The sequence below is a fragment of the Nannobrachium achirus genome (assembly GCF_963921795.1).
Source record: "Nannobrachium achirus genome assembly, chromosome: 5".
NCBI classification, from domain to species: domain Eukaryota; kingdom Metazoa; phylum Chordata; class Actinopteri; order Myctophiformes; family Myctophidae; genus Nannobrachium; species Nannobrachium achirus.
This window is the reverse complement of record NC_137814.1, coordinates 29728303-29754814: the sequence shown is the minus strand read 5'-3', so window position 1 is coordinate 29754814 and position 26512 is coordinate 29728303. Positions and strand designations below refer to the sequence as shown.

Sequence of the window (26512 nt, the reverse complement as noted above, 5' to 3'; positions counted from 1 at the left end):
GTCAAAAATTATTATATAGTCAGTGATTTGTTGAAACATACTAATAAGCAGCCAAACTTCTAAATAGCTTACGGTAAAAAAAAAAAAGAAGAAGAAAAGGAAATGCCATTTAAGTGGAGAGGAACTTCTGAATTGGTTTGAACACTTGTTTATCCTACATATAATTTTAGAGATGAGGTCAGTCACTCAGTCACTCAGTCACAAAATGCAGTGACCAATACAGCCCAGTAGAGGGCGGAATCATTCCACAACAAAAAGAAAAGAAAGGAGAGTTTGCAGCACATATATTCGAACGGGTAAGGTCTAGTTATTATTATTTAGGAAAAGTGTGTACATCCTACACGTAGTTTAAGCTTAAAATACGGGATATTATAATAATTATAATTTAATACAGGACCTTTTACATAACCTTTGGAGAGGTTGAACATTGTTGAAAATTGTTACCCTTCCCAAAATACCATCATTTTTTCCCAACACAACACAACACACAGCACAGAAAAGAAAGAAATATGACAAACTATACTTTCTGAGACCAAGGAAGCACAATAAACAATATATTGCAACTTAGTGAGGCAGTAGATGAATTCATTTTTAGTATAATGAAAGAGATTACGGTAAAGAGACAACAATATAAGTAACCTTATCACTGTGTTATTATATAATGAAGGAAAGACAATCATATGATAATACAAACAAAGAGATAAAGATGAGACAACAAAAATCCGAAGAACCTTAAAGCCACTAGATGGTGCTATTACCCGGGTTCCCATTGTTATTTAAGATCTAAGATTCCGGAACCGGGGAAATAGCGCCTTCTAGTGGCATGACGTCAGGACTTCATCTTTTAGCTTGACTAGTGAGAATAAACTATCTAACTATCTAAATCGGATCACACGGCTAGTTATAGAACGAATACCAGGCTTTATTCAGAGGTGAATAGTCTGGTGATGCCAGGTTAGCCCAGTGAGACAGGCCGGGATACAGTCCAGGCCGAGAGACAGTCAGACAGACAGGGTGTCAGTAGCTGAGGGAAAGTTGAAGATTCCATTCTTAGCGTAAAACGTGTTCTTCACAACGGACGACTTTCCACTTAATGGAGATCTGTAGTTGACACCATAATCACCTATACACACACACAGTCACGCACACCACACGCACAGCGCGCGCGCACACACACACACACACACACACACACACACACACACACACACACACACACACACACATACACCAATATAATAACAATATTCAGCTAGATGTTCTCACAGACACATAACAATTTAAACACAGAGCAAAACATAGGAACAGAGACTATTAGCTGAGTTGCGCCCATGAATAATTAAATGCCAAAAGTAAACCGATAATTTCGCTGTTGCTAATGACTTGTTTGGTGGATTGGATGATCGAAGTTTATCAGTATCATGCGGGACAGAGAGAAAAAAATCAAACCCATCAGTTTGAAGTGGAGTGGCGCATTTGAGCAGCTATACCCTGTGTGTGTGTGTGTGTGTGTGTGTGTGTGTGTGTGTGTGTGTGTGTGTGTGCGTGCGTGCGTGCGTGCGTGCGTGCGTGCGTGCGTGCGTGCGTGCGTGCGTGTGTGTGTGTGTGTGTCTTGGCTGCTCAACAGTGCCACTCACCCAGGCCTGCCACTGATCCGTTTTTGGCAGTTTGGGTTGGCAGTTTTTTGATAAATGAGGTCCATAGGGACATAGAGACACAGGGACACACTAAATCAAAAGTAGGAAGCAGCTATCACTGCTCCAAATCTACTTTATATTTATTATTATCCTACCTAGTTTCCATCCATATTCCCAGGAAGAGATCAGAGGGAAGTCATATTTCTCCTCTGGTCGTTTTTGGTCCCGCCTCTGGAGGTACTGGCTCCGCCCCTTCCCCTGCCAGGCAATGGGAGATTAGTTGACAGACGGGGTAGACAGACAGACAGACAGACAGACAGACAGACAGACAGACAGACAGACATGGTAGTGGATATGGTTGCTAGGAGGATATTTACATGGTACACTATGGGATATTTACATGGTACAGGATATGGTTGCTAGGGGATATTTACATGGTACAGGATATGGTTGCTAGGGGATATTTACATGGTATTGGATATGGTTGCTAGGGGATATTTACATGGTATTGGATATGGTTGCTAGGGGATATTTACATGGTACAGGATATGGTTGGTAGGGGATATTTACATGGTACTGGATATGGTTGCTAGGAGGATATTTACATGGTAGAGGATATGGTTGCTAGGGGATATTTACATGGTACTGGATATGGTTGCTAGGAGGATATTTACATGGTACACTATGGGATATTTACATGGTAGAGGATATGGTTGCTAGGAAGATATTTACATGGTAGAGGATATGGTTGCTAGGAGGATATTCTCATGGTACAGGATATGGTTGCTAGGGGATATTTACATGGTAGAGGATATGGTTGCTAGGAGGATATTTACATGGTAGAGGATATGGTTGCTAGGGGATATTTACATGGTAGAGGATATGGTTGCTAGGGGATATTTACATGGTAGAGGATATGGTTGCTAGGGGATATTTACATGGTAGAGGATATGGTTGCTAGGGGATATTTACATGGTAGAGGATATGGTTGCTAGGAGGATATTTACATGGTACAGGATATGGTTGCTAAGAGGATATTTACATGGTACAGGATATGGTTGCTAGGAGGATATTTACATGGTAAAGGATATGGTTGCTAGGAGGATATTTACATGGTACAGGATATGGTTGCTAGGAGGATATTTACATGGTAGAGGATGTGGACACTAGGGGGAGACACTGGTCTCATCAGTGGAACCTCAGTGAGGCTCCGCCCCTCCGCTGCAGCAACAGGAGGAGGAGTCAGGTGGGCTTCCTGCTTCGCTGTTGCCTTGGTAACAGGGGGAGGAGTCTTGGTCTCTGTTGCCATGGCGACAGGAGGCAAGACACTCCTGGATGGGGGGTGGGGGTCAGATGGACATTGGACAGAAGAGTAGATCTGTTAAACTTGTTAATAAACTATTCAATCAATCAAACAATCAATCAATAGGGTCTTTATGAACCATTTCTCTAACCATCTAACGCAAGGGTCGGCAACCATTCTGACATAAAGTACCATGTTTTCATTCTCTTGATAGTCAGTGTGCCATATCAACATTAAGTTTAATTATTACATCACATCAAACACATATTTCCAACAGATTTCGATTGTCCATATAGGGCCTATAGGCTATACATAACACTCTTTATTTTCTTTTTCTTTCACAACAGGACGTATGTAATGATCATTGGACTCATTAGCCATAACCCACCAATTCCCAGAGTTTGAATGAATGTAGAATTATGTGATGAATGCAATTTGTATATAGATGTGAGGGGACTTAATTTAACTGACTAAACATTTTTTGAATATTTAATAAAAATAAAAAGAACTCTCACACTCATACCAGTGTGTGCCAGTATCACCCTCCCTTGGGCCAATGTGGGCACCGTTCTGAGGGTTGCCCAGTCCTGATCTAATGGATAACCTGTCTCCTACCAGGTGTCAGCAGGGGGTCTGGGGGGCAGCAGTCTGGAGCTCTGATGTCTGGGGATGAAGCAGGTGGGATAGTCTTTAGAGTAGCGGCTCTTCCAGAGCAGACGACTCATCTTCTCCTTGTGGATCTGCTCCCTGTAGCAGTTCTGGTACTGGGTGGTCATCAGAGTCCTCATCTAGATGGACATACACACATATTATAAATAATATTGTACATATATACATGTATGTATGTCTGTCTGTCTGTCAGTCAGTCAGTCAGTCAGTCAGTCAGTCAGTCAGTCAGTCAGTCAGTCAGTCAGTCAGTCAGTCAGTCAGTCAGTCAGTCAGTCAGTCAGTCAGTCAGTCAGTCAGTCAGTCAGTCAGTCTGTCTGTCTGTCTGTCTGTCTGTCTGTCTGTCTGTCTGTCTGTCTGTCTGTCTGTCTCTCTCTCTCTCGCTCTCTCTCTCTCTCTCTCGCTGAAATTGCATGATAGCAAAAATGACGTAGATGGCCATACTTCTTTTTAAATATTTGCATTTATTGTAACATAAATGATATTGAGAATGAGTTCCTCTTTATGTTCTACTGCCCCTTGTGTCATAAGCTACGTCAACAAAAATGTAATAGGTGTAAAAACCTAGAAAAACTAGAGACGCAGAGATACTTAGTTGGATTTTTGAAAACAAGATATTCGCCGAATATTTAGAGAAAGCATGGGACAAACAGACAAAGACAGACATTCATATAGGGGTCATCGCCATGTTGGCTTGTGGTGGACATCTTTGGCTTTACTTGCGCCAGCAGAGCACGCAAGTACCAGAAAGTCATAAAGAGCTAGTCCTGAATGACCATGACAGGTCTGTAACTCTGAGAGTGTACGAATGGTTCCATTTATGATGGTCCAAAGTTTGAGAACGACTAGGACCACTGGACCAGTAGTGGACTCATATACTGTAGGCCTATTATGTGCCATACATAGAGTCGTTCATAGTAAATCAGTATCATACATATTCTGAAGAAAACCTGGAGACTTGACATTCAGTAATTGGGTTATGATCAATATAAGAAGTAAGAACATTATTGGTTGGACCAACCATTAAATATAAGGGAAATAGTAGATTCAATTAAATTAACTCAAAGTGGGAAAGCCCCTGGTCCAGATGGGTATCCAATTGATTTTTATAAGAAATTTATTGATAAATTAGCTCCTCTTTTATTAAAAATGTTTAATGACTCTCTGGACCGGGGCATATTACCCCAGACCCTTACGGAGGCCTCTATAATATTGCTGCCTAAACAAGGTAAGGACCACACTGAGTGTGGCTCATACCGCCCTATCTCTCTGCTGAATGCAGACTATAAAATCTTAGCTAAAACCTTAGCATTACGCTTTGAACCTGTTATGCCAAATATCATATCATCAGATCAAAATGGGTTCATGAAGAACCGTTACTCCTTTTCCAATATTCGTCGCCTACTTAACATCATTCTCTCTCCGGCATCCACTGTGACACCAGAAGTGGTTGTCTCTTTGGATGCCGAGAAAGCCTTCGATAGGCTCGAATGGGGGTACCTATTTGAGACCCTGAAAAGGTATCGTATAGGCTCTAAATTTATATCTTGGATACAGCTTTTATACTCTTCTCCTAGGGCATCAATAAACACTAATGATACGAGGTCCCAGTATTTTACACTCGGCAGAGGGACACGCCAAGGTTGCAACTTGTCACCCATGCTCTTCGCCGCCGCGGTGGAAACGCTATCTATGGCACTTAAATCTGCCCGTTTCACGCGAGGGATACTTAGAGGAGGCACAGTACATACCCTGTCCTTATATGCAGATGATCTATTACTATTCATATCTGATCCGTTAGCGGTTATACCCCAGACGGTGGAACTGCTGAACAGATTTGGTTCTTTTTCAGGTTACAAACTGAATCTCTCAAAGAGTGAATGTTTTCCGATAAATAATTTGGCCCTCCAAATCCCAGTAACCTCTCTCCCTTTTAAAATTTCTAAAAACTACTTTAAATATTTAGGTGTGAATATTTGTGGTAAACCATCTGACCTCTATAAAAATAATTACCCACCGTTAATTGACAAGCTTAAGGTGGACTTGGAACGTTGGAATAGCTTACATATAACCCTTGCAGGGAGAGTAAATTGCATAAAAATGAATGTGCTACCACGTTTTTTGTACCTTTTTCAAAGCCTACCAATTTTTTTACCCAAATCTTTTTTTGTAATGGTAGATAAATTAATCTCTGCATTTCTATGGAAAGGAAAACCTCCTAGAATAAAGAAAGAGTTCCTACAGAGACACAGCTCGGAAGGTGGTTTGGCACTCCCTAACCTCAGAAATTATTATTGGGCAGCTAATATGCACAAAATGTTACTCTGGATACAGGAACCTACATTGGATTGGTGTGTACTTGAAGCCAACTCATGTCCATCCACATCACTTTTAGCATTACTCACTTCCAAATTGCCAATTCATCCTAAACAATTCTCAGCCAACCCAATTGTTGTCTCGACGTTGAGAATCTGGTCTCAATTTAGAGCTACCCTAGATCTCACAGGATTATCCAATCATAGCCCTATTCAGAACAACCACCTTTTTCTCCCTCCCAACAATGATGCAGCCTATGCCTTGTGGCAGAGAGCAGGGTTAGTTAAGTTAAGGGATTTGTACAGAGATAACATATTTTGTAGCTTCAGCGAATTGTGTGAAAAGTTTAACCTTCCAAGATCTCATTTATTCCGGTACTTCCAGGTTCGTGATTTTGTTCAAACATATAATACTTCCTTCCCAAATGCGATCCCTAACTCGCTAATTGACACAATATTGGACATTGCTAAAATTGTAAAAGGGCTAATCTCAAAGATTTATAGTTCTATTTCTATACATACAGAAATATCTTTGGATAAAATCAAAAAAGACTGGGAAAACGAACTGGGAGGGGTTATAGATGATAATGTTTGGAAGGATACTCTATTGAGAGTGAATGATAGCACTTCTTGCTCTAGGCTGAACTTAATACAATTTAAAGTTGTGCATCGCATTTACTTTACTAATTTTAAATTATCTAAAATATATCCTAGAGTCACAGACTCTTGTAATAGATGTCATATGTCCCCAGCGAACATGACACACATGTTCTGGTCATGTCCTCGCTTACGTGGCTACTGGTCTAATATTTTTAAACACCTAACAGAAGCTTGGAACGTAGAGCTGTCACCGGGTGCAGAGTTGGCGCTGTTTGGAGTTGTAGTTGATCACCAAATTAGAGGAAGTGGAATAAAGCAATGTCTTGCATTTGCCTCTCTATTAGCAAGAAGGAGGATTCTATTGGAGTGGAAATCATCTCTGGCCCCTAAAGCATCGATATGGCTTAAAGATCTCATGATGTATCTAAACTTGGAGAAAATCAAATTCAATTTAAGGGGATCACCGAAGAAATTTGATCTGGTGTGGGGTCCTATGATTGAATATATAACTAAATTAAAGACATTACAGCTGCCAGCTCTGACACAGGGACAAGCTCCAAGCTAAGGTCATAGCACACTTTAACTTTAATTATTATTATTTTTATTATCTGGTTTTGTTTGTTTCCATGTGCATATACACCATATCTGCGCCACAGGGGATGTGCCAGGAGGGATAACAAGGGTAAATGAGAGGGAATGAAATGAAAAAAATAATAATAATCTTTGCAATGTAAGCTGTAGATGTTTGTATTGTTTGTAATATGTTGTATGTTGTATGTTGAAAGTGCACAGGGGAAAAAAAAAAAAAAAAAACTTCTTGACACCCTACAAACTACAATTGCTGTATGTATTCATGTCAAAAAGCAATAAAGAAATTATATAAAAAAAAAAAAGAAGTAAGAACATTATAATGGTGTGTAAAAAAGAAAATCTAAGCTTTGCAACGGACAAGACCAATTGCCACGGACACATTTGTCCGTGTACGGACATATCGGTGACCCCTGAATATACCTTGACACTCCTCGCCTCCTTTGTTCCTCCGTGCCTAAACAAGGTTAACAAACTCAGATTAAGTTTCAAAGGACATTAACTTTACAGCACAAAAGGCCATAAGGTAGACATGAATATAAGCCAATTCCGTTATTATTCCAATTATTTCCCCACACAATAATGTTGGATTTCACAAATGTTGCTTACACAAGCATAGCCTATATTTTGTGTGTGTCTGTGTGTGTGTGTGTGTGTGTGTGTGTGTGTGTGTGTGTGTGTGTGTGTGTGTGTGTGTGTGTGTGTGTGTGTGTGTGTGTGTGTGTGTTTTCACATTTCTCCCTACCTTTTGTTTTGTCCTGAGTATACAATCCCTCTCCTCTCTTCTCTTCTCTTCTCTTCTCTTCTCTTCTCTTCTCTTCTCTTCTCTTCTCTTCTGTGAAAATTAACGGTAGATCAAATGACCCAATGCACAACACAACACTGGGAAACATGAGAACAGTCTCTCTCTCTCTCTCTCTCTCTCTCTCTCTCTCTCTCTCTCTCTCTCTCTCTCTCTCTCTCTCTCTCTCTCTCTCTCTCGCTCGCTCCCTCTCTCTCTCTCTCTGGAAATACTCCAGTAAGTAAAAAGTATCTAAAATTTGAACCTAATTACAGCACTTGAGTAAATATATTACTTTATGAGTAAATGTACTCAGTTACTTTATGAGTAAATGTACATTACTTTCCACACTGGTTGTGACTAGTCTGGTGTAAATGTTCCTTTGTTCTGTTAAAGGGTTCCTGTCTAAATAAGCCTAAAATCTAACTAGGGTTTCCTTGTACCGCCATGAAACTACTTTTCCTGGCCTATGCAACCTTCTAATAAATTCTTCTCGGTTGTGAGTGCAGTTCTACCATTTCCCCACCTGATGGCAGTATAGGACAGAATTATAGCTACAACATAACAGTTCAAAACTATGTTGATACATATTTAGTACCCATACAATACTGCAATCAATTAAAAGGCTACTACAGTAGTCAGGCTACACATTTATTTTCTATTTTTATGGAAATAAGACCCAATGCAAATGCATGATAGACAGTGCTGGCAATGTCACACAATAACCTTTATCATAGGCCTACTCTAGGTGCCAAATGTAGATGTCTCTCTCTATCCCTCTCTCACTCTCACACATCACGCTCCCCCGCGTCTCCTATCGCTACTAAATTACACCAGCAGGTGTTACTGTCTGTCTGAGAGTTTTGTATAGCCTAAAATGTACGTTTTATCCTTCTTTAGCAAACATCCCTGTCATCATATAATAATTGCAGATTTTAAGCTCAATTTGTTTTTATGTAGGCCTATGCCTATTTGTGAGAGAGCCATGGCATTTTAGAAGAACCCATGTTTGCTAGGCTGTAGGTCTGCCTGCACCCTGCAGCCCTGGCTGCACCACCGTTTTTAATAACAAAATAAAATAAAATGTGCTGTTTTCTTGTTTCTGATCAGATTCATGGATACTATTGATTCATACATTCAAACAAAAAACAAACGCACAAATAGCATCAGTTGCAGAATAGAACAGCAGCCATAGGTACCTGTTGGCTTGAACCAATCAGGGAGGAGTATTGTGAATATGGGCTGGGTTATCTTCGTTGATGGATGCTTCTGTCCTGAGAAAAGGAGGAGGCGGAGGAGGCAACGGAGCCCACAGCTGTAGAGACATGATGGAGACGAAGTCTGGACAACTTTTGTTATCAGAATTAGAGACGTGTGTGGGGTAAATACTCCTTGGCGAACAATATGGCTGTGGTTTCTCCAGCCATTTCAAAAGTCACACCGGTTTTACACCCAAAGTTTTAGAGAGACAGACAGATAGAATTGGGTTAAACTCACTGCGAGGACGGACTGACCGAACCGGGTCTGAAGAACCATGCCGGTGAGACGGGGACACGTGGCGCCTCAAAACACCTTCCTGGATACCATCATCCGGAAATTCGAGGGACAAAGTAAGAACCATGTTTCAGATTTTCATAGCCTGTTTGACAGCTGCTGATAATGGTTACTGAACTTTGCCTGCAAAACGTTCGAATTTGGTGCTGCGAGTTGTCCAGTGCATGAGAATAAAGGAACGAAAAAGAGCCAATGAGTTTGTCTAATCAGCTCAGGCTCAGCTGGGTGCTTTTTTGCTCGAGTTGAACGTTAAGCAACGCTTTCCCTCTCCTCAATTGAGTTGTGCTCCTAGTCCCGGTCATCACTGCTGCCAACTCCTATGTTGTGTGGGGAAGGTGGTGACAACACCTGACTTGACAGATAGTTTCATCAGAAGAGTGTAGCCTATAATATCTTCGTGTCCCATCATGTGCTGTGGAGGATGTGGGTTTTGTGATGACTAGTATTGACTAACAGATAACCTGTATGTTATTCTGTTGCACTCGAGCATGTATTGCTAAGATTTGTATAGCCATATATATGTGTGTGTGTGTGTGTGTGTGTGTGTGTGTGTGTGTGTGTGTGTGTGTGTGTGTGCGTGTGTGCGTGTGTGTGTGCGTGTGTGCGTGTGTGCGTGCGTGCGTGCGTGCGTGTGTACTACTGTATTATTCTCTGTGAAAAAAGTTAAGGTGTAATGCAAAACCTACTGTATAGATATTTTCCCTTTACATTTCTCCTTGACCTTGTCTGACAAATAGATTTTCCAGTGGATTAGGGATAAAGTAGCATGTATTATTGTGTCAATTAATAGTTGCACCCAAAGCACTGAGGGTGCAACTGTAAGTGCCACCCAAGAAGTTCCAGGAATAAACAACTAAACATATTATTGTCCATGAATATCATACAGAGATAACTGGGTCCCAGGTAAATAGAAACAAAAAGATAAACACTTTAAACTTCACAATTGAATCAAACTGTCAAATGTTTTGCTCAGTGAACAATACTATAGGCTGTGAGCCTGTGACATAAAATGCCAACATACTGTATTAGTAATAAGTCTCTCATATTAAAGACAGCTGGCTTAAGCCGATGTAGCCTAATAGGCCTACTCAGCTGTAATAACAAATGTTTTGAGAAAGTTAACTAAAAGTACAGCCAAAGGTTGAGCTGTCCTGTAGTTTCAAGGTGTGTTTTACAGTATATCCTTGCTGTCAGATGGAAACCGGAAACCTATAGGCCTACAGTCCAACCGTTCCTTTTTAATTATTATTTTTAAAACAGTCACACGTTGTGAGCTTGTACAGTATCTGCTATTGTCACAATTTTTGTGCGAGACTCTTGTACGAAGTACAACATGAATTCACAAAGAAATAACATATTACGTTGAAATATAGAGATACAAGGTTTCTACCTGACTGCAGAGATTATGGCCCTAAAGTGATTTCACAGCACTGGAGTCTGACGAGATCAAGTAGCTTAATAAAAAGCTCAAAGGTAATGGCTCCATACTGGTGAGACAGGAGATACTGTAGGTATAGGCCAATATATGAGTCAAGTTATGGACAGTCGGAGTCCACTGTGTCGTCTAGAACTGCAACTATCTATCTTCTTAGTGACTATATCAATTAGATACTTCTTTAAGTAATTTTTTTAAATTAATTTACAATATCATCAAATCAATAAGAAAGTTTTTCGAATTGAGTTTTATAATAAGCTAAATTGATTAGTGAGATTAACCACTTAAGCCGTGTTTTATACTTTCTGTACCACAGTGAGCTGATCTACAAGCTCATAACGCGATGCAGATTTGCTATTGTCAGTTTGGTTTGGTCTGATAACTTTATCGAAACTAGATTATAATATTAAATCAATTAATTTGATTAATTGTTTCACCCTTAGTGATGTCCATAGAATTAATTGATATGTGAGTTCCTGTGTCCTTGACTGCTACCATATGTTTGTCAGATAAATAAGGACATTTTCCATTCAGGGTGTCAACCAGGGGATAAAATTAGCACCCGCCAGGCGTCAAATGTGGGTAAATTTAGTGTTTGGCAAGTAAAACGAATTATTTCTGTCAACCCCTATGAGACACAGTTTTTTTGGCTTGTTGATGTAATTTGGAACATCTGACAGGCTGTGAGATACTCTCTAACATTCTCTGACATTTTTAGAAGCTCACATGGTCATTAAAAGGGATCTAATTATGTTTTTTTATTTTTTTTATTTTGGGAATCCATCCTCTAGAGTAGATGTGCATGATTTAGGCCTGATTGTACAAAATAATTACTTATCATCATACAGTATACTGGCTGTTTTTGCAGAGCCTGTTTTCAGCCGTCTGAAACAAGCCACATTAGGCGCCTGTCTCTTTAAAGCTACAATCCGGAGGTTCCTTGTCCTACCATAGATATAGAGATAGATAGCTAGAGAACTTTATTATAGTGTCACAAAATGGCTTTTATACATGGAGCCATTTTGTAGACATTTTGTAGACGCTTCATGCTATGACCTGACGAAGATGTATTGACATCGAAACGTTGTCACTCTTGCCTGCACCCTGTATTAATAAAAAAGGCTCTAAAAGTCCGTGTTTGCTCCAGTATACTCCTTCTACACATTCAAGTCCTGTTCCAGAGATGCACCGGACCGGCCTGAACTAGGCTAGAGGCGCGATGGATACTCCTCATGTCTGTTTCAAAGATGTTCTTAAAGAGACAGTAGGTATACAATTTATTTCCTTTTGGTTTATTGATTAGCTGAAGCCACTTCTCCTCATCTGCCACTGCAACAGCCTGATCATGGCACTTTATATCACTTCTTGAAAGAACAATGTCTGTGTTGGCAAGATGAGGTAAGGGGCCAGGGCTTGATTCAAAATTTAGATATTTAATATTCATTTAATCAGGTATATGAGAAACAAGATGATGAGCACGGATGTCCATACATGGAGAAATGTTGGAGCGGTATGCACCATCTCTTCCAACATGATCTGTTCCATCATGGTGGTGATGTCATATTGATGATGTCACTCTTGCCCAAATATGGAGGGGCGGCTGCCTGCCTGCGTACATCAGAGTTGTCAGGCATACATGGCAACCGTTTGTGTTGTGAGTGAGGTCAGACCAGAGCTCTGCTCAGCATTGTATAAGATTTGAAAATATTTACTTCATTCCACAGAGACCAGAGGATTAGCATGCAGTGTTTGTACTCAGTGCCCTGAGAGAAGGAGATAGAAGACATAGAGAGTCAGAAAGAGGATAAATAAATTGTCCATTACCAAACAGAACCTAAAACTCTGTCCCTATCACAGTCCATGTATAGATTCAGATTTGATAATGAACTCCAGAAAGGAATGTGGTCTCAAAACCTCCAAGACTAAGGTCAGCTGTTCTGATTGTACAATACATACTTCAGATTTCAATCGATCCATGAAGACCTCTACTGCTAAATTCCCTTAAATGGACAGATCACCAGAATTGTAACCAGCCAGGAACAAGGAGAGATCCGAACCAACGTATTACAGTCAACAAAAGTTTACCAAGACTTTAACTCAACCAGGAGAAGACAACATGACACATCAGCTGACTTAAAAGAAAACTCACATCTGTAAACAGTGTGACAAGAGGTTCAGTAGTGTCACACTCTTTACAAGAGTGTGACAAGAGTTTCAGTCAGTTAGGTAACCTCAAGAGTCACCAGCTTACACACACTGGAGAAAAACCTTTTCACTGTAAAGAGTGTGACAATAGTTTCAGTAAGGTAGATAACCTTAAAACACACCTGCGTATCCACAAAGGAGAAAAACCTTTCTATTGTAAACAGTGTGACAAGAGTTTTAGATAGATAGATAGATACCTTTATTATCCTAAGGGGGAAAATTGGTTGCCCAGAGGCAGCACAGCAGTATAAGGTTATTTACAAAGTTACAGAGAAGTAAGAAAAAGATAAAAGAAAAACAAGAACAGAGTACAGTAAAGAGCAAGGTACATCAAGAGAGGGAACAAATAATATAAATAAATATATATATATATATACATAAAGTGTCCTTAAGCACAACTATCAAAAAAGTACAGTGTCCAAATCAAAAGTGACCATAGCAGTCAATGCTAGTTAGTAGTAGCCTAGCTAAGCTAGACATCCCAGCCATGTTAAAACAAGGAGGGGATCTATACGCAGTTACTAGTTAGCTGCATTGTATATAGGCTGGCCCTAGGCTAAGTTAGTAGTACAACAAGTATCTCACTGTCATGTCAAACACAAGCAAAAATACCCAAAACTACTAACTAACATCCTAATAGTGCAGTGTCAAAGAAGTCAGTGTGAAAAAAATCAAACCTCGGTTCGAAGTGAAGCGGTGAATCTTAGTATAGAATTGTCTGGAGAGCCAGTATGACAGCCGGTATAATAGGTTTTTAAAAAATATATAAAAAGTCCTGCTTGCTGGTCTCTTAGTTGTTTGTCAACTGCATCCCTCTATAATTATTTCAGTTTCTGTTATCTTTGTGGCCTACTAAATTTTTCAACTTCTGCTAGATTTTCAATGTATTTACTCTTGTCTGCCTTAATGCTCCTTTTTACCATTCTGTTAGCATCTGTATATTCTTATTGTGCCTTTGCTTTTGCTCTTATGCGGCTATTTGTCATTGCTGCAATATGTGAGACCTATTGCATGTACAAGACAGATAAAACCTGAAGGCCAAATTATCATGTGAAGCTTGACCAATCCTCAAAGTATCCATTCATCTGACCGGGAGGGACACCGCACACATATTCTGGACGTACAGGACAGATAAAGCCTATTCATTCTGAACTGAAATGACCATATATGGACATGGAACACACATTTTGCTTTTTGAAAAAGCCCATTCATTCTGGACTGATATTTTGCACGTACGGGACAGGAAAAACCTGTTCATTCTGGCCTGGAGTGACCATATATGGACATGAGGTGACATACATTGTGTTTTTGAAGAACCCTGTTCATTCTGGACTGAGATCACCATATATGGTAATTAAACGGACATTCTGTTTTTGAAAAAGCCTGTTCATTCTGGACTAAAATGACCATATATGGGCGTGATACACACAAAGCCACTCATAGGAAGCGGTTTTCACCGCTTCAAAAACAACTCGAAAGGAAAATAAACTAGAAGGGGTGTGACAAGAGTTTCAGTCGGTTAGGTCACCTGAAGACACACCACACTGGAGACGCTGGTTCACGACCTTTCGCGACCTTTTCACTGAAAACCACCATCTGCACAATGGAGGAAAAACATAATGTGGTCACACCGAAATATGTCTATAGGCTGATAAATGCAGGTTGTGCACGGCCGCCTGTTTTGTGCAGCCAGTTCAGCCCAGTGTGAAGTGGGCTATGTTTTTTTTCTTCTTTCGGATTCATACGTACAAACAGACAAAGCCAGATGTAGGAGCAGTAGCACCACTCAAAAAACTAGACTGCACTCTGTCAAGGTGCCAACTTGTGCCCTGTGCACTCGTAGCCAAATATGGCCTACATCAGTGCGCCAGCAGAGTGCACAAGTAGGTTGATGTGCCACATACAGACAAGTTGAGTTCAAAGGCCCTGCTCCCTCATTGGCTAATTTTGCCAAAGCTGCTCCCTCATTGGCTAATTGGTGCCACATACAGAGAGCACTCATCACTCTACTTGCACACTCTGTTGGCACAAGTAATAAGAGGTGTGTGCTGTGTGCAGAGCCCGTTGAGTACTAAACAGTTTTCTGTAATGATGACCACTAATCTGCATATTTAGGAGCAGGCTAAGCACTTATTCCAGTAAAGCAATTATGACATGCTGTTTTTACCAATCATAACAGTCTTTGTCCTGGTCCTGAAAACTCCACTCCAGTGAGCCATGGCAGGATTTTTTTGTTCTGTTGCATTTTGACTTGCAAAGATAATATACCTAGATTCCTGTAGGTGTCGTAGTTCAGGAACTTTCCTGTTAATCGTCGCCTCTTTTGGAACGCAACAGCAAGCTTGTAGATCTGCTATTTCTATTTTTGAAAAGTCTTTGAATATATATTTTTAAAAACAAACATTTGTAACTCAAATATCTAACATTCTGATACTGACTTATAACTTTTTCTTCCATTTTCGAGCGGTGGTCACACCGTCTCCATAGCGTGGCCGTGTGTGTAGCTGTGTATGTTTGTTTGTGGGTGGGTGGGTGTGTGTGTCTGTATGTAGCCTAAGTACCCCTGGGTGACCAGAGAGGTGCTGTTGAGTCTAGTCTGCCCTGAGCATCAACTGCAATAATATTGGGAGTCTTACTGGTAATATTTTATAAGATTTTTTTTTAAATTATTATTATTAATAATATTTAAAAAAAAAATTATATATATATATATATATATATATATATATATATATATATATTATTTTTTTGCTGTTGCGCAGCCTCCACGACCATCGCTCAGTTCACACGGGTGTGATTTTTGGTTTGATAGTGATTACTGCTGCTCTCACAAATTCGGCTTTAGGTTGTCTGAGTGGAATCTTCACCTCTTCCCATCCTCCTTTTGTGATTGTTTTTAACTTGTCATTGTGGGACATACACATACAGTATATTCTTGATGGAAATCATTATAGAAGTCTGTTGTACTCCAGTGTTTATATATATGCATATTTACCTATTTAGTATTAGTCAGTTTCAAGTTGATCACCTAGTGTGAAGTGAACAGTGTTATTTATTCATTTCATCAAGCGTCCCGCAAGCCAAGTGTCCTAGTGTCCTGCGAAGCTTGGCTAATGGGAACGCTGCTTCTTCCTGTTTCCAGTTAAGGCCACACCTAGACCGAATCACATGGAATGAATACCACCTTGGCAGCTTTCCTCCGAGGTGGAAAGTCTGGTAACGCGAGGTTAGGCCATATCTAGGCCAGATTATCATGTAGGCCACGCTTCAGTTGACTTTAGGGCCCAGACATTTTTTGGGGGAACCGGACAAATATGTTGGAACTTAGTTCCTTCCAGGAGCACCGCTCAAAAACATTTTGAATAACAATTTAGTAGAGAAATAGGCCATGCAGTAATTTAGATTTAGCATACAAGATCTAAGTTATTTAACACAATATTTGGAAGCTTCCTGGATGCATTAAAACAACATACTGTAATGATCTGTTGCAACAGTGGCTTAGGAGGTAAAGTGACCGGTAGGGAATCTGAAGGTTCCCGATTCGATCCCCTTATGGCTGCTCGATCCCCGTATGGCCTCTCCAGGCTTAGAGTCGAGGTGTCCTTGAACAAGACACTTGTTCAAGACAACAGCCCCCGATGAGGACATCGGTTTCCTCCACCGTCGGTGTGTGAATGTACTGTAAATGTATGAATGGGCGAATGCTTTGAATAAAGAAAGGTGCTGTTTAAATACGGTACACCATTTGCCATTTGTGTGGCTGAAGTGAAGGAGAATCTGACAATTATTTGTCCTTATTTTACCTTCAAAGTTACATACAAAAAAAATTTAAGAAAAAGTTGTTAACAAATACAACTTTTCCATCGATAACTGTTGACCTTACAAAGCATGACATCTTTTAGTTGTTTTTTCCCCCCCCAAGAAGTCCATTGGTTTCTATTCATTTCAGTATGGTATGAAAATCTACTTGAAATTAGCTTGAAATAGGAAATCCAACACACTAAATATCATTGGTATTTTTGGACGTTTTACGTTATTGGGTTACAAGGGCTGCATGATATCATTGTCAAATTGTTTGTCAAATCTAGATGAGCATGCAAGATATCAATATCACAAAAGGCAACAATATAATTCTACCATTAGCAGGACCCATGGTAATGGTAGCCCACAATTAATTAAATTAAAATAAGAGTTTCACATTGGGTGTGATCTGTGATTTTTATAATTCTTTTCAACTGAACTGGGTTTCACTTCATTATGGGTTCGATTTGATTAACTTGCTGTCATCATTGCCATGTGAGAAACCTGCTGGTACTGACATGTTAGATAGCAAATGGTTAAGAATTGTGTCCTGCTATGTATCTAATCCAGTTTGTCTTCAATCTTCAATAAGTGTTTAACATACAGAGTTTGTCCTAAGGTACTTTGGAAGGAGGCAAATGTCATTCCTTTAGAAGAATTCACTGATTCACAGTCGGCCAATAAGCATATACTTCGTGTTGAGTAAATTGATGGAAAGGGTAGTTTTGAAACAAAGTCAAGATTATTTTACCAATAACAAACTGATCACTTGTTCCCAGGATGCTTACTGGCTGGTACAGTACATGCAGCAAGCAGCTTAACAAAGCCTTCCGTAAGAAAAGACCACAATAATCTCAGGCTTTATTGTGTACAAATAGCCTACACTGTATGTGTATGCATAGACTGAGAATCTGAGCAGCAGAAGAGGTGCTTAGTTCGCTATACCGAATTTTGTGTTGAAAAGAGAGCTGAGACAGAAGGCAAAGTTCTCAAACTAGTCGGTCTTCATCCCTACTCTCACCTATTGTCATGAAGTGTTAGTCCTGAACGAAAGAATAAGATGCCAGCTGCCAAAATGAATTTTATCAGGAAGGTGGCTGGCATCTCCCTTGGGATAGTGTAAGAAGCTTAGTCATCCGGGAGAGACTCGGAGTAGAGCCGCTGCTCGTTTACGTGAAAAGGAGACAATTCGGGCATTTAGTTTGGATGCCTCCTGGGCGTCTCCCTGGGGAGGTACTCGGCATTCCTCCCACAGAGAGGAGGCCACGGGGGAGACCAAGGGCCAGATGGGGGATGTCCACGCTGGGGAAGCGGACAAAGATGGATGCATGCATGTTTATGCATATGCATTTTGTCAATAAAGATGGCAATCCGTCAATGTAAAGTTTTATCATTTAAAAGGGTTCCTTATGTCAGATGTAAAACAGCAATACTAATGTTATACTAAGTGTTTATAGATCAAACAGGGCTTTTCCATGACCACTACACAGTTCAGCATTTTTGATAAGTCATAGGAAAGTGTTTAACAACTCGAAATTTCAAATCGGAGCAACATTGACTTAAAATATCATATAACAAGTGTGAATCCGGATTGTATATCGTTATCGAGATATTTGGCATTCTTATGACTGAGGAGAGGATAAATTGAACAAATTAAAGCCATTAATGGTAAAATGGTCTATGTTTATGTATGATATGGCTGAAGCTGTACAGTATATTGACACCTGTATGGTCGTTTAAAACAAAGTTAACTTTTTTCTTCTTCTTCCTCTCCCCTCATTTCCCTTCTCCTTCCCTTGCTCCTTCTCTCCTCCCCACGGCAGACCGGAAGTTCATCATCGCCAACGCGCGCGTGGAGAACTGCGCCATCATATTCTGTAACGACGCCTTCTGTGGGATGTGCGGCTACACGCGTGCTGAGGTGATGCAGAGGTCGTGCACCTGCAGCTTCCTGTACGGCCCCCACACTCGACGGCCGGCCGTGGCGCAGATGGCCAAGGCCCTGCTGGGTTCAGAGGAGAGGAGGGTGGAGATATCACTGTACACCAAAGACGGTATGACGTGTTGACTGCTGTCTGTGCGTGGCAAGAAGGATGTTAAATGTAACCGCTCATCCGCACTGCCCGCGATGCGACGCAAAGCGAGCGATGAAATCTCATTAAAATACATTGTTTCAATGAGGACGTCCTGACCTACCGTGAGCGACAACGCGTCGTGTCGCGACGTCGACCACCCCTCCTGTTCTCACTCGCGGAGCCTCTATTTGAGCAAGGTTTCGCGGCAACGTCCATAGAGGTAAATGGCCATGTCCCGCCCCCAAACACTTTATATTATTATTTATTTATTTGATTGGTTCAGGCTTCATCGCAACGCAATGGCCGACACTCCATATGTGGACAGTAATTCGCGGGACATCGCTCGCGTGCAGTGCGGGAGAGGTGTAATGATACGATTGTGGAGTGAGACAGGAAGTGCAGGGAAAGTAGAGTTGACCGCATTCAACCCAGGTCCTGAGCTGGGAATACAATCTGCTGCTACGTATAACAGGGTCAATTCAATAACTGGTGAAGTCCCAAGTGCTTCCCAGTCCCCATCTCCATCTAATTGAGCTGGTGTTGGTGTGAGTGGAGTCGGATCTATGACCATTATGTTTTTTGAGGCTGGAAATATGTTTTGTTTCTCTCATTAGATTGGACTTTTCAGGAGATTACATACTCATACTGTAGCAACCTCAACCTCTGCTTCTCTGTGTGAATATAAAGAGTGAACATCAGTGAGAGAGAGAGCAGTGCTTATGGTGCTCTTCACATGTTTCATACCATAATCGGGTCCCTGAGGATTGGAACGCAAACTGATAGACCTGTCTAATTTGTTCTATGTGTAATTCTGACAGATGTTTTGTTCCAATTATTGCTGCACTGTGTCATCCACCTAACCCCCACCCTGACTCACCTAGACCACCCAGGCCCACACCAAATATGCACCTGGAAGGCTTAGTCTGTTTACTTACACAGAATGTATTGAATTATTTAATTCACATTATTTTAAGGGCATTTTGTGATACATTGAGATTAACAGGAAGACTTCACAACTATTAAGGATTAAGAAGTGCCCTTTGCCACAGAAATGATATCCCATACTATTCTGAGGGATCATGAAGTATGGAAGCTAACCAAGATGAGAGCATAAGCATAAAGGAGAGACGTGAATGTCACTGAGGGTAAATCCAGGCATCGGCTTACAGGGAATGGGATACAGCACATCCACATCTCAATGCTGCATTTCCTGATCTTTATTTTGGTCTCTGAGCTATACTGGCATGACACAGAGAAGCACACACGCACGCACGCACACACACACACACACACACACACACACACACACACACACACACACACACACACACACGCACACGCACACGCACGCACGCACACGCACGCACACACACACGCTCTGCAGTCTGCACACACACACATGCACAACCACACACACAGGATGAAACCGTGAGAAGATATACACCTGACCTGATGGTATTGACACACACACACATATGCACACACACACACACACACACACACACACACACGCACGCACACACGCACGCAAACACACACACAGAGTGAACAGCATACACAGACACATGTGCACACTCACGTGTGCTCACATACAATCACGGTAGTAAATCTCCTGGGCAGAGAGGTGATGTACATGAAAGCCAAGTTAATCTGCACTGAAATATGAGATGAGAGATGAATGAATAGTGTGTGTGTGTGTGTGTGTGTGTGTGTGTGTGTACGCACGCACGCACGCACGCGCATGCCTCTTCAGCAGAGATCACAGCAGAATTTGGTACGGCAGAGGAGAAGTAGAGAGGGGGACAGAGATGCATGACTGGACACAATCACACAAAGGATGCTTTTTGTGTTTAATTCCTCTGCTTCCAGCCTTCCACATTTAATTTTTCTACAATCTGCTTTTCCTTCCATCTCCATTCTCTCGATTCTCCTTTTTCACTGTCACTGTCGTGACCGCGGTTTTCCCAATGACCCTGAGCGCAGCGGTGGGGGCGCGGGGGGCTGCAAGGGTGATGACGACGGATGCGCGCCGTCTCAGGCGACCGTGATCCACGTGAGACACCACCGAGTGAGCGGTAGCGAGCGAGTCGCCGTGTCGAGCATTGCGACGGTCGCATGAGCCGGCTCAGCGCCGTTACCGAGTTATGTGCCGTTACGGACAGAATAGTAAATGATCGTCCCCCCCACTTTCGGCACCTCTGCGTGGTCCAAGTGAACACAGCGATGCGCTCCCTGCTAGGGGTGGGCAATATAATCCATATGGCAATACATCGCATAATTGTGACAGGCCTAACTCTATCCTCCTGTCACTCTATACAGCTTCCTGTCTCACTCCCTATCCTGATTTCTCATTCTCTATAATGTAGCCTCCTATCTACATGTCCTCCTGTCTCACTCTATCGTCCTGTCTCACTGTCTATCCTCATGTCTCTCTCTCCATCCTACTATGCTACTCTCCATACTCCTGTCTCATTCTCTATCCTCATGTCGCGCTATTTAATACACTGGCCATTTTAGTTCAAACTTGTGTGGTCATACACTTCTCACTTGTGGTTTAGAGCAGGGGTCTTCAACGTTTTCAGGCCAAGGACCACTTAGTTAGTAAAGAAAGAAAAGCAAGGGAAAAAAAAGAAAAAAATCGGCGATTTCATTGGGCGCTTTCAAGATGTTTTGGCCATTATCTCGGGAACGCAAGGTCCAATCTGCTCAGTTTAAAGCTTGTTGGATGAGTGACTTCGAGGACATTAAGCTGGTGGTCCAGTCAAAATTGCAGTGCGGGACGGAAGTGGCCCGCGGGCCGGAGTTTGAGTATCACTGGTTTAGAGTAAGACAAAGGCCTTGAACTGGGTTCAAACATTTATGTGTTTGATTCCTTTGATTTCTTCATTAGATTTTAGATTTTGCTTTGTTTAACCCAGTGGTTCTCCAACTTCTGTGGATTAGGGCCCACTTGAAAATATTGACCACTTAACACGGTAGCTATTAATTAATTTATTTTTTGACAGATGAGTGAGCTTTTCATGTAGAGATTACATAATGAATGCAAACAGCAGGCCTCTGATAGAAGAGAACTCCCTGGACGTGTTGAGAGGATTAAAGCCCCAATTTAAGGATTTCTTTTCTGTACCCATGCCTGCCTTCTCCCTTAAGAACAGCATTTAAATGTTCAGCTCATCCACTTTCATCCGTAAGCATTAAACCCTTGTGGATGCTTAACGGGGTTGGAGAACACTTTTAGTGTTGTACAGTAAAAAAGTAAAAACCTGCATGATCTGATCCCTGAGAATGGCCACATTTAGCTGATTAAACACTAAAATTCTCACTGGAAATGTAGCAATTTGACTACAAGAACTAAGCAAACCGTGCCAAGATGTTTCAAATGGCCACATGTTCCTAATGTGTTTCCATACGGTATGCTATGACCTGGTTTCAGATAAGGTTTTCGGAACCTAATTTGGGCCCTGCTTAGGAGTTAGTAGTAAACCCTGAGTTCAGGGAATCCAGGGTCGTTTTGGCAGCGGTGGAAAAAGTACTCAAAAGATTTCTGTCATTTACTGTAGATACTCTGTAAGGGTGCCCTCAGACCAAAATACCTATGAGAGTGGAACCCGCGTTCCGACAATGCATTTCAATGAGAAGGGGGCGGTTTCATGTCAGTAAAGGATATCTGCGCTCCGCGCAGACCTTGCGTTTATGCTGGAGCAAAGAAATTCTCCACGCAGATTCTGGTTTCCCCCCTCTGTCCAATCGGGTGAGTCGAAGGCGTAACATTCTGAGAATCAGGAAGGGACTGGGAGATGTTTTGTTTTGATCAAGAGTCTCATGCACCCAAACTCTTCTCTTTTTAGCTTGTTGCATCTCCCCTTCCAATACAGCAAGGGCGAGTGCCCTTCGCCTGTCCATTATAGAGTTGACACGTAAAAGATGGTGAGGATCGCTACGCTAGTCTACACAGGCTACAGGGAGGGAGGGCGGTGCGGGAAGTGAGTGACAGGCACGTCACTGGCTTTGGGAATACGCTCTCTGCGTTTTTAGCCAGCCGCGCACCAGAAGAGTTTATCCACTGCCAACCATATTTTGGTCTGAGGGCACCCTTACAAGTTAAAGTCTGGAATTCAAAATGTACTTGACTAAAAGTACAAACATATTGGTGTCAAACTATACTTGAAGTACAAAAGTGAAAGTATGCAGAATGTCCCATTTCAAAACATTTCGAATGTATAAAAATCTTTTGAAAATAGTCGATTTACAAGCACACAATGCATTGCATCGCGACGCATTGTGAGCTTGTATTTTCAAATAGCCAAGATGTACATTATATAGGGTTAATGGTTATTGTACGATTTGTAATAATAATCAGAATCTATGAAGTAACTAGTAGCTAAAGTTTTCAATTAAATATTGTGGAGTAAAAGTACAAATTTGGATCCGAGATGTAGTGGAGTAGAGGCAAAAGTATTGGAAATTGGAAATACTCAAGTAAAGTACAGATACCTAAAAATTGTACTTGGAGGATGCTAGAAGTCTAGAACACCACCATTATTAACCAATTAATCCCTAATTTATGATTTCAAACTTTTTCTTTCTTTTTTTCCTATTTTGTTTTCCCTCTTTTTCCCCCATTTTGTCCATGTTCCTTTTTATGGCTCTAACAGCCAAAGGTCTAAGAAGCTCTCTTTGAGCCTTGTGCCCTGGTCATCCAGACTCCTCAAACCTTACTGGTGCCATGGATAAACTTTGGTGCTCAGCTCTGAAACGAATGAGTAACTGCTGCAGAGACTTTGGGACCTTGTCCTGTTTGAGTGAAGGCCATCCATGTGTCTATATTTGGCGAGAACTGAAAGGATCCAATAATCAGTTTGAGGGGGAACAGCTCAGGACTAAATCCTGTTAAACTGCATCATGGGGTGAGGGTGGGGGGCTGGCTAAGGCCAAGGCTTTGATTATTCTTAATTAGCTACTGAAACTATTTTGCAGTGGCACTTTCATGGTGCTCTTAACCGTGCACTTAAAGAGGGATTGCCCCACCATAGTGGTCCTCGAATATGGGTCATGCTGCACATGTTTCTGGTGTGTCCAAATGTATTCCAATGTATTAATGGAGTAAATTTAAATAATGTATGATGCAGTGGGACGAGACTTAGTGGTGGAGCTGCAGATGAAAAACATACAGAATATTGCATAATTTAATGTACTGTAAGTAGTAGTAAGTAGTGTACTGTAAGTGTAAAATGGAGGTGCTTATACAGTTTAGAACCAGTGTACTGGTATATATGTATTTGTGGGAGACTAAAGGGATACATAGTACTAACTATTTAAATCACTTTTTTCTGTCCTGCAGAAACATCTGTCTCAACCTGATTGCCAAAAGAAAAAAGTTTGCATTTTATGTTTGTGCAAATGTTGGCTTTCCAAAAGCAAAAATATGTCGTATCAATGTTGTCAATGCAGATGCAAGAGGCCACTGCCGACAGCCGGCCTGCCTTGAAACCTCGAGATTCAACTTATCTGTGGTTTGCCGATATGGTTGTCTGTCTCCACAAACAAATCATTTTTAAAGTTGCAGATCACACATCCAAACTTGGTCAGAAACTAGTGACCGAGCTGCCAACTAGATTCATTCAAGTGCTTCTATTTACTTCCTAGTACCAACCAAGGGATATTGGAGGAAAAGACACCAATATCATTTTCGCTATCACACAATTTCCAATCTGCAGATTTGTCGCACCATGGGTGCCAAAATGCAGCCGGAAGTTCGGTAGAATGAACTGGGGTCAGTGGAAGCCTGTGGACCAGCTCATGAACAAACACTTTTTCTGACTGTCCAAACGTCACAAAAAATGTAACGTGTGTTTGTTTTTGTTGTTGTCGCTTCTCTGTTTTGCCGCATTTCCTGAACAGGTGATCAACTAGCGTCAACGTTGTGACGTAACGTCATGACGCCGACGTCGTTACCACGGTAACCAAAGCAGATATGTCGCCGCAGGGAAGCTTTGGGCTGACGTTGTTAAAATCAGTCAGAACACACAGAACCGATCTGGTCACTTGCAAATGCAGTGTGAAAAGTCGGGCCAAAAGATCAGATTTGAGAACCAAATCGGATTTGGGCTGTATTTGACTGCAGTGTAAATCCGGCCTTAAAGAAATTCCTTGCTCTTGCTGTCTTGTGGTCTGTTGTTGTTGTTGTCCAGTCAGAGGCTGAGTACAGCTGTGAATTATGCAAGGTTTGCAGGCCTGCTATGTGTATGCAATCTATGCATGCCTTTACTTTGAAGAGGATGTGATTGGCGTGTCACAGATGTTAACACTGTACCTGAATTTCATGTCACACTGAGTTACTAGGCCCAAAGTGGAGGGGCCTTAATTATTTTATACTTTACCTATTGAAAAATAACAGATATGCTCACAGCTCACACCCCCTCCCCCTATGAAGAGCATTCATGGGGGGCCCGCAGTGAATCCTTGTACCAAGGGCCCAGAGTTTGGTGAGACACCCCTGATGTCACGTACTGTACCACACCTATCTGCTATCACAGAGAGAGCGCTCTTACGGCCATTTTTGGAGATAAAAATCCATTTTAATGCTTCTTTAGAGAAAAGCAGAGTGCCCAAATTAACCACCAGGATTTAAATAGATCAGATTCAAGAGATAAGCTTCAGGAGCACTTTTTCTAGTTGTCTCCACCAGGTCAAAAGACATGGCCGAGACTATGTTTTGCACCCTGTCTGTCTGTCTGTCCGTCCGTCCATGTGTGTGTCTGTGTCCTTCCGTCTGTGAACAGACGGCACCGTTAGGCCGTTCGCAGCTAAACTGTGTACACACGCTCCCTGGATGCCAGAGCAGAACCTCTGCCACATTTTTGTTAAGGTGGGCCTGTTATAACGCCAACAGGAGGCAGATTTATTGACAATACTCCTACAGATTCTGTCAAAATATCACGCAAAACGGTATACAGTATCTCCAGTCAATAAACTAAACAGATCTTTCATATTTTAAAGAAATATTTCATTTTTATTCCATCCATGTTTTTACCTATAACTGCACCAATCTGTGTGAAACTTTGTAAGCACACTAAAATCCTTGCCATGCATTTTTTACATCTGCCTTTTATATATTATGTATATAATATATATACCAGTATATATATATTACTCCGTCAGATATAATCCAAATTTCATGTAAGCCGGTACACATTGCATTGTTGGATTGGTCCTAAAATTACTTTTGAAAAAAATATTAGTTTATCTACGCATTTCCACCCACTTAATCCCGTTTATGTAAGCGTCTGCCTGTCAGCTCTTATCTCATATACAGTAGGATATTAAAGTGTCCAGACCACTTTAACATGTACCGCATTGTATCACTTCAGTCCATTCTGAGTCCTGTCACTCACCTCTGTCATTACTCTGTCACTCACTTCTCTCATTATTGTGTGAGTGTGCTTTCTCTCCTCCTCCTGCATTTATTGCTTTAGCACAGAGACCGTCGGGGCAAAGGGTCAGGGGTATACAACACTCATAGATTAAAGATAGGGTATCCTGGCTCTCCAGG

General features: G+C 41.4%; 1 protein-coding gene across 1 annotated transcript; it reads right to left on the bottom strand.

Moving 5' to 3' along the window:
• Positions 1–1001: 1001 nt before the first annotated feature.
• Positions 1002–3728, bottom strand: LOC308284985 (protein SPMIP1; the record flags this gene model as incomplete). Its single annotated transcript, XM_080725706.1, has 4 exons — positions 1002–1123; positions 1793–1895; positions 2785–2968; positions 3556–3728. The coding sequence occupies 4 exons, from the start codon at positions 3726–3728 to the stop codon at positions 1002–1004; spliced, it is 582 nt and encodes a 193-aa protein (XP_080581832.1).
• Positions 3729–26512: the final 22784 nt, after the last annotated feature.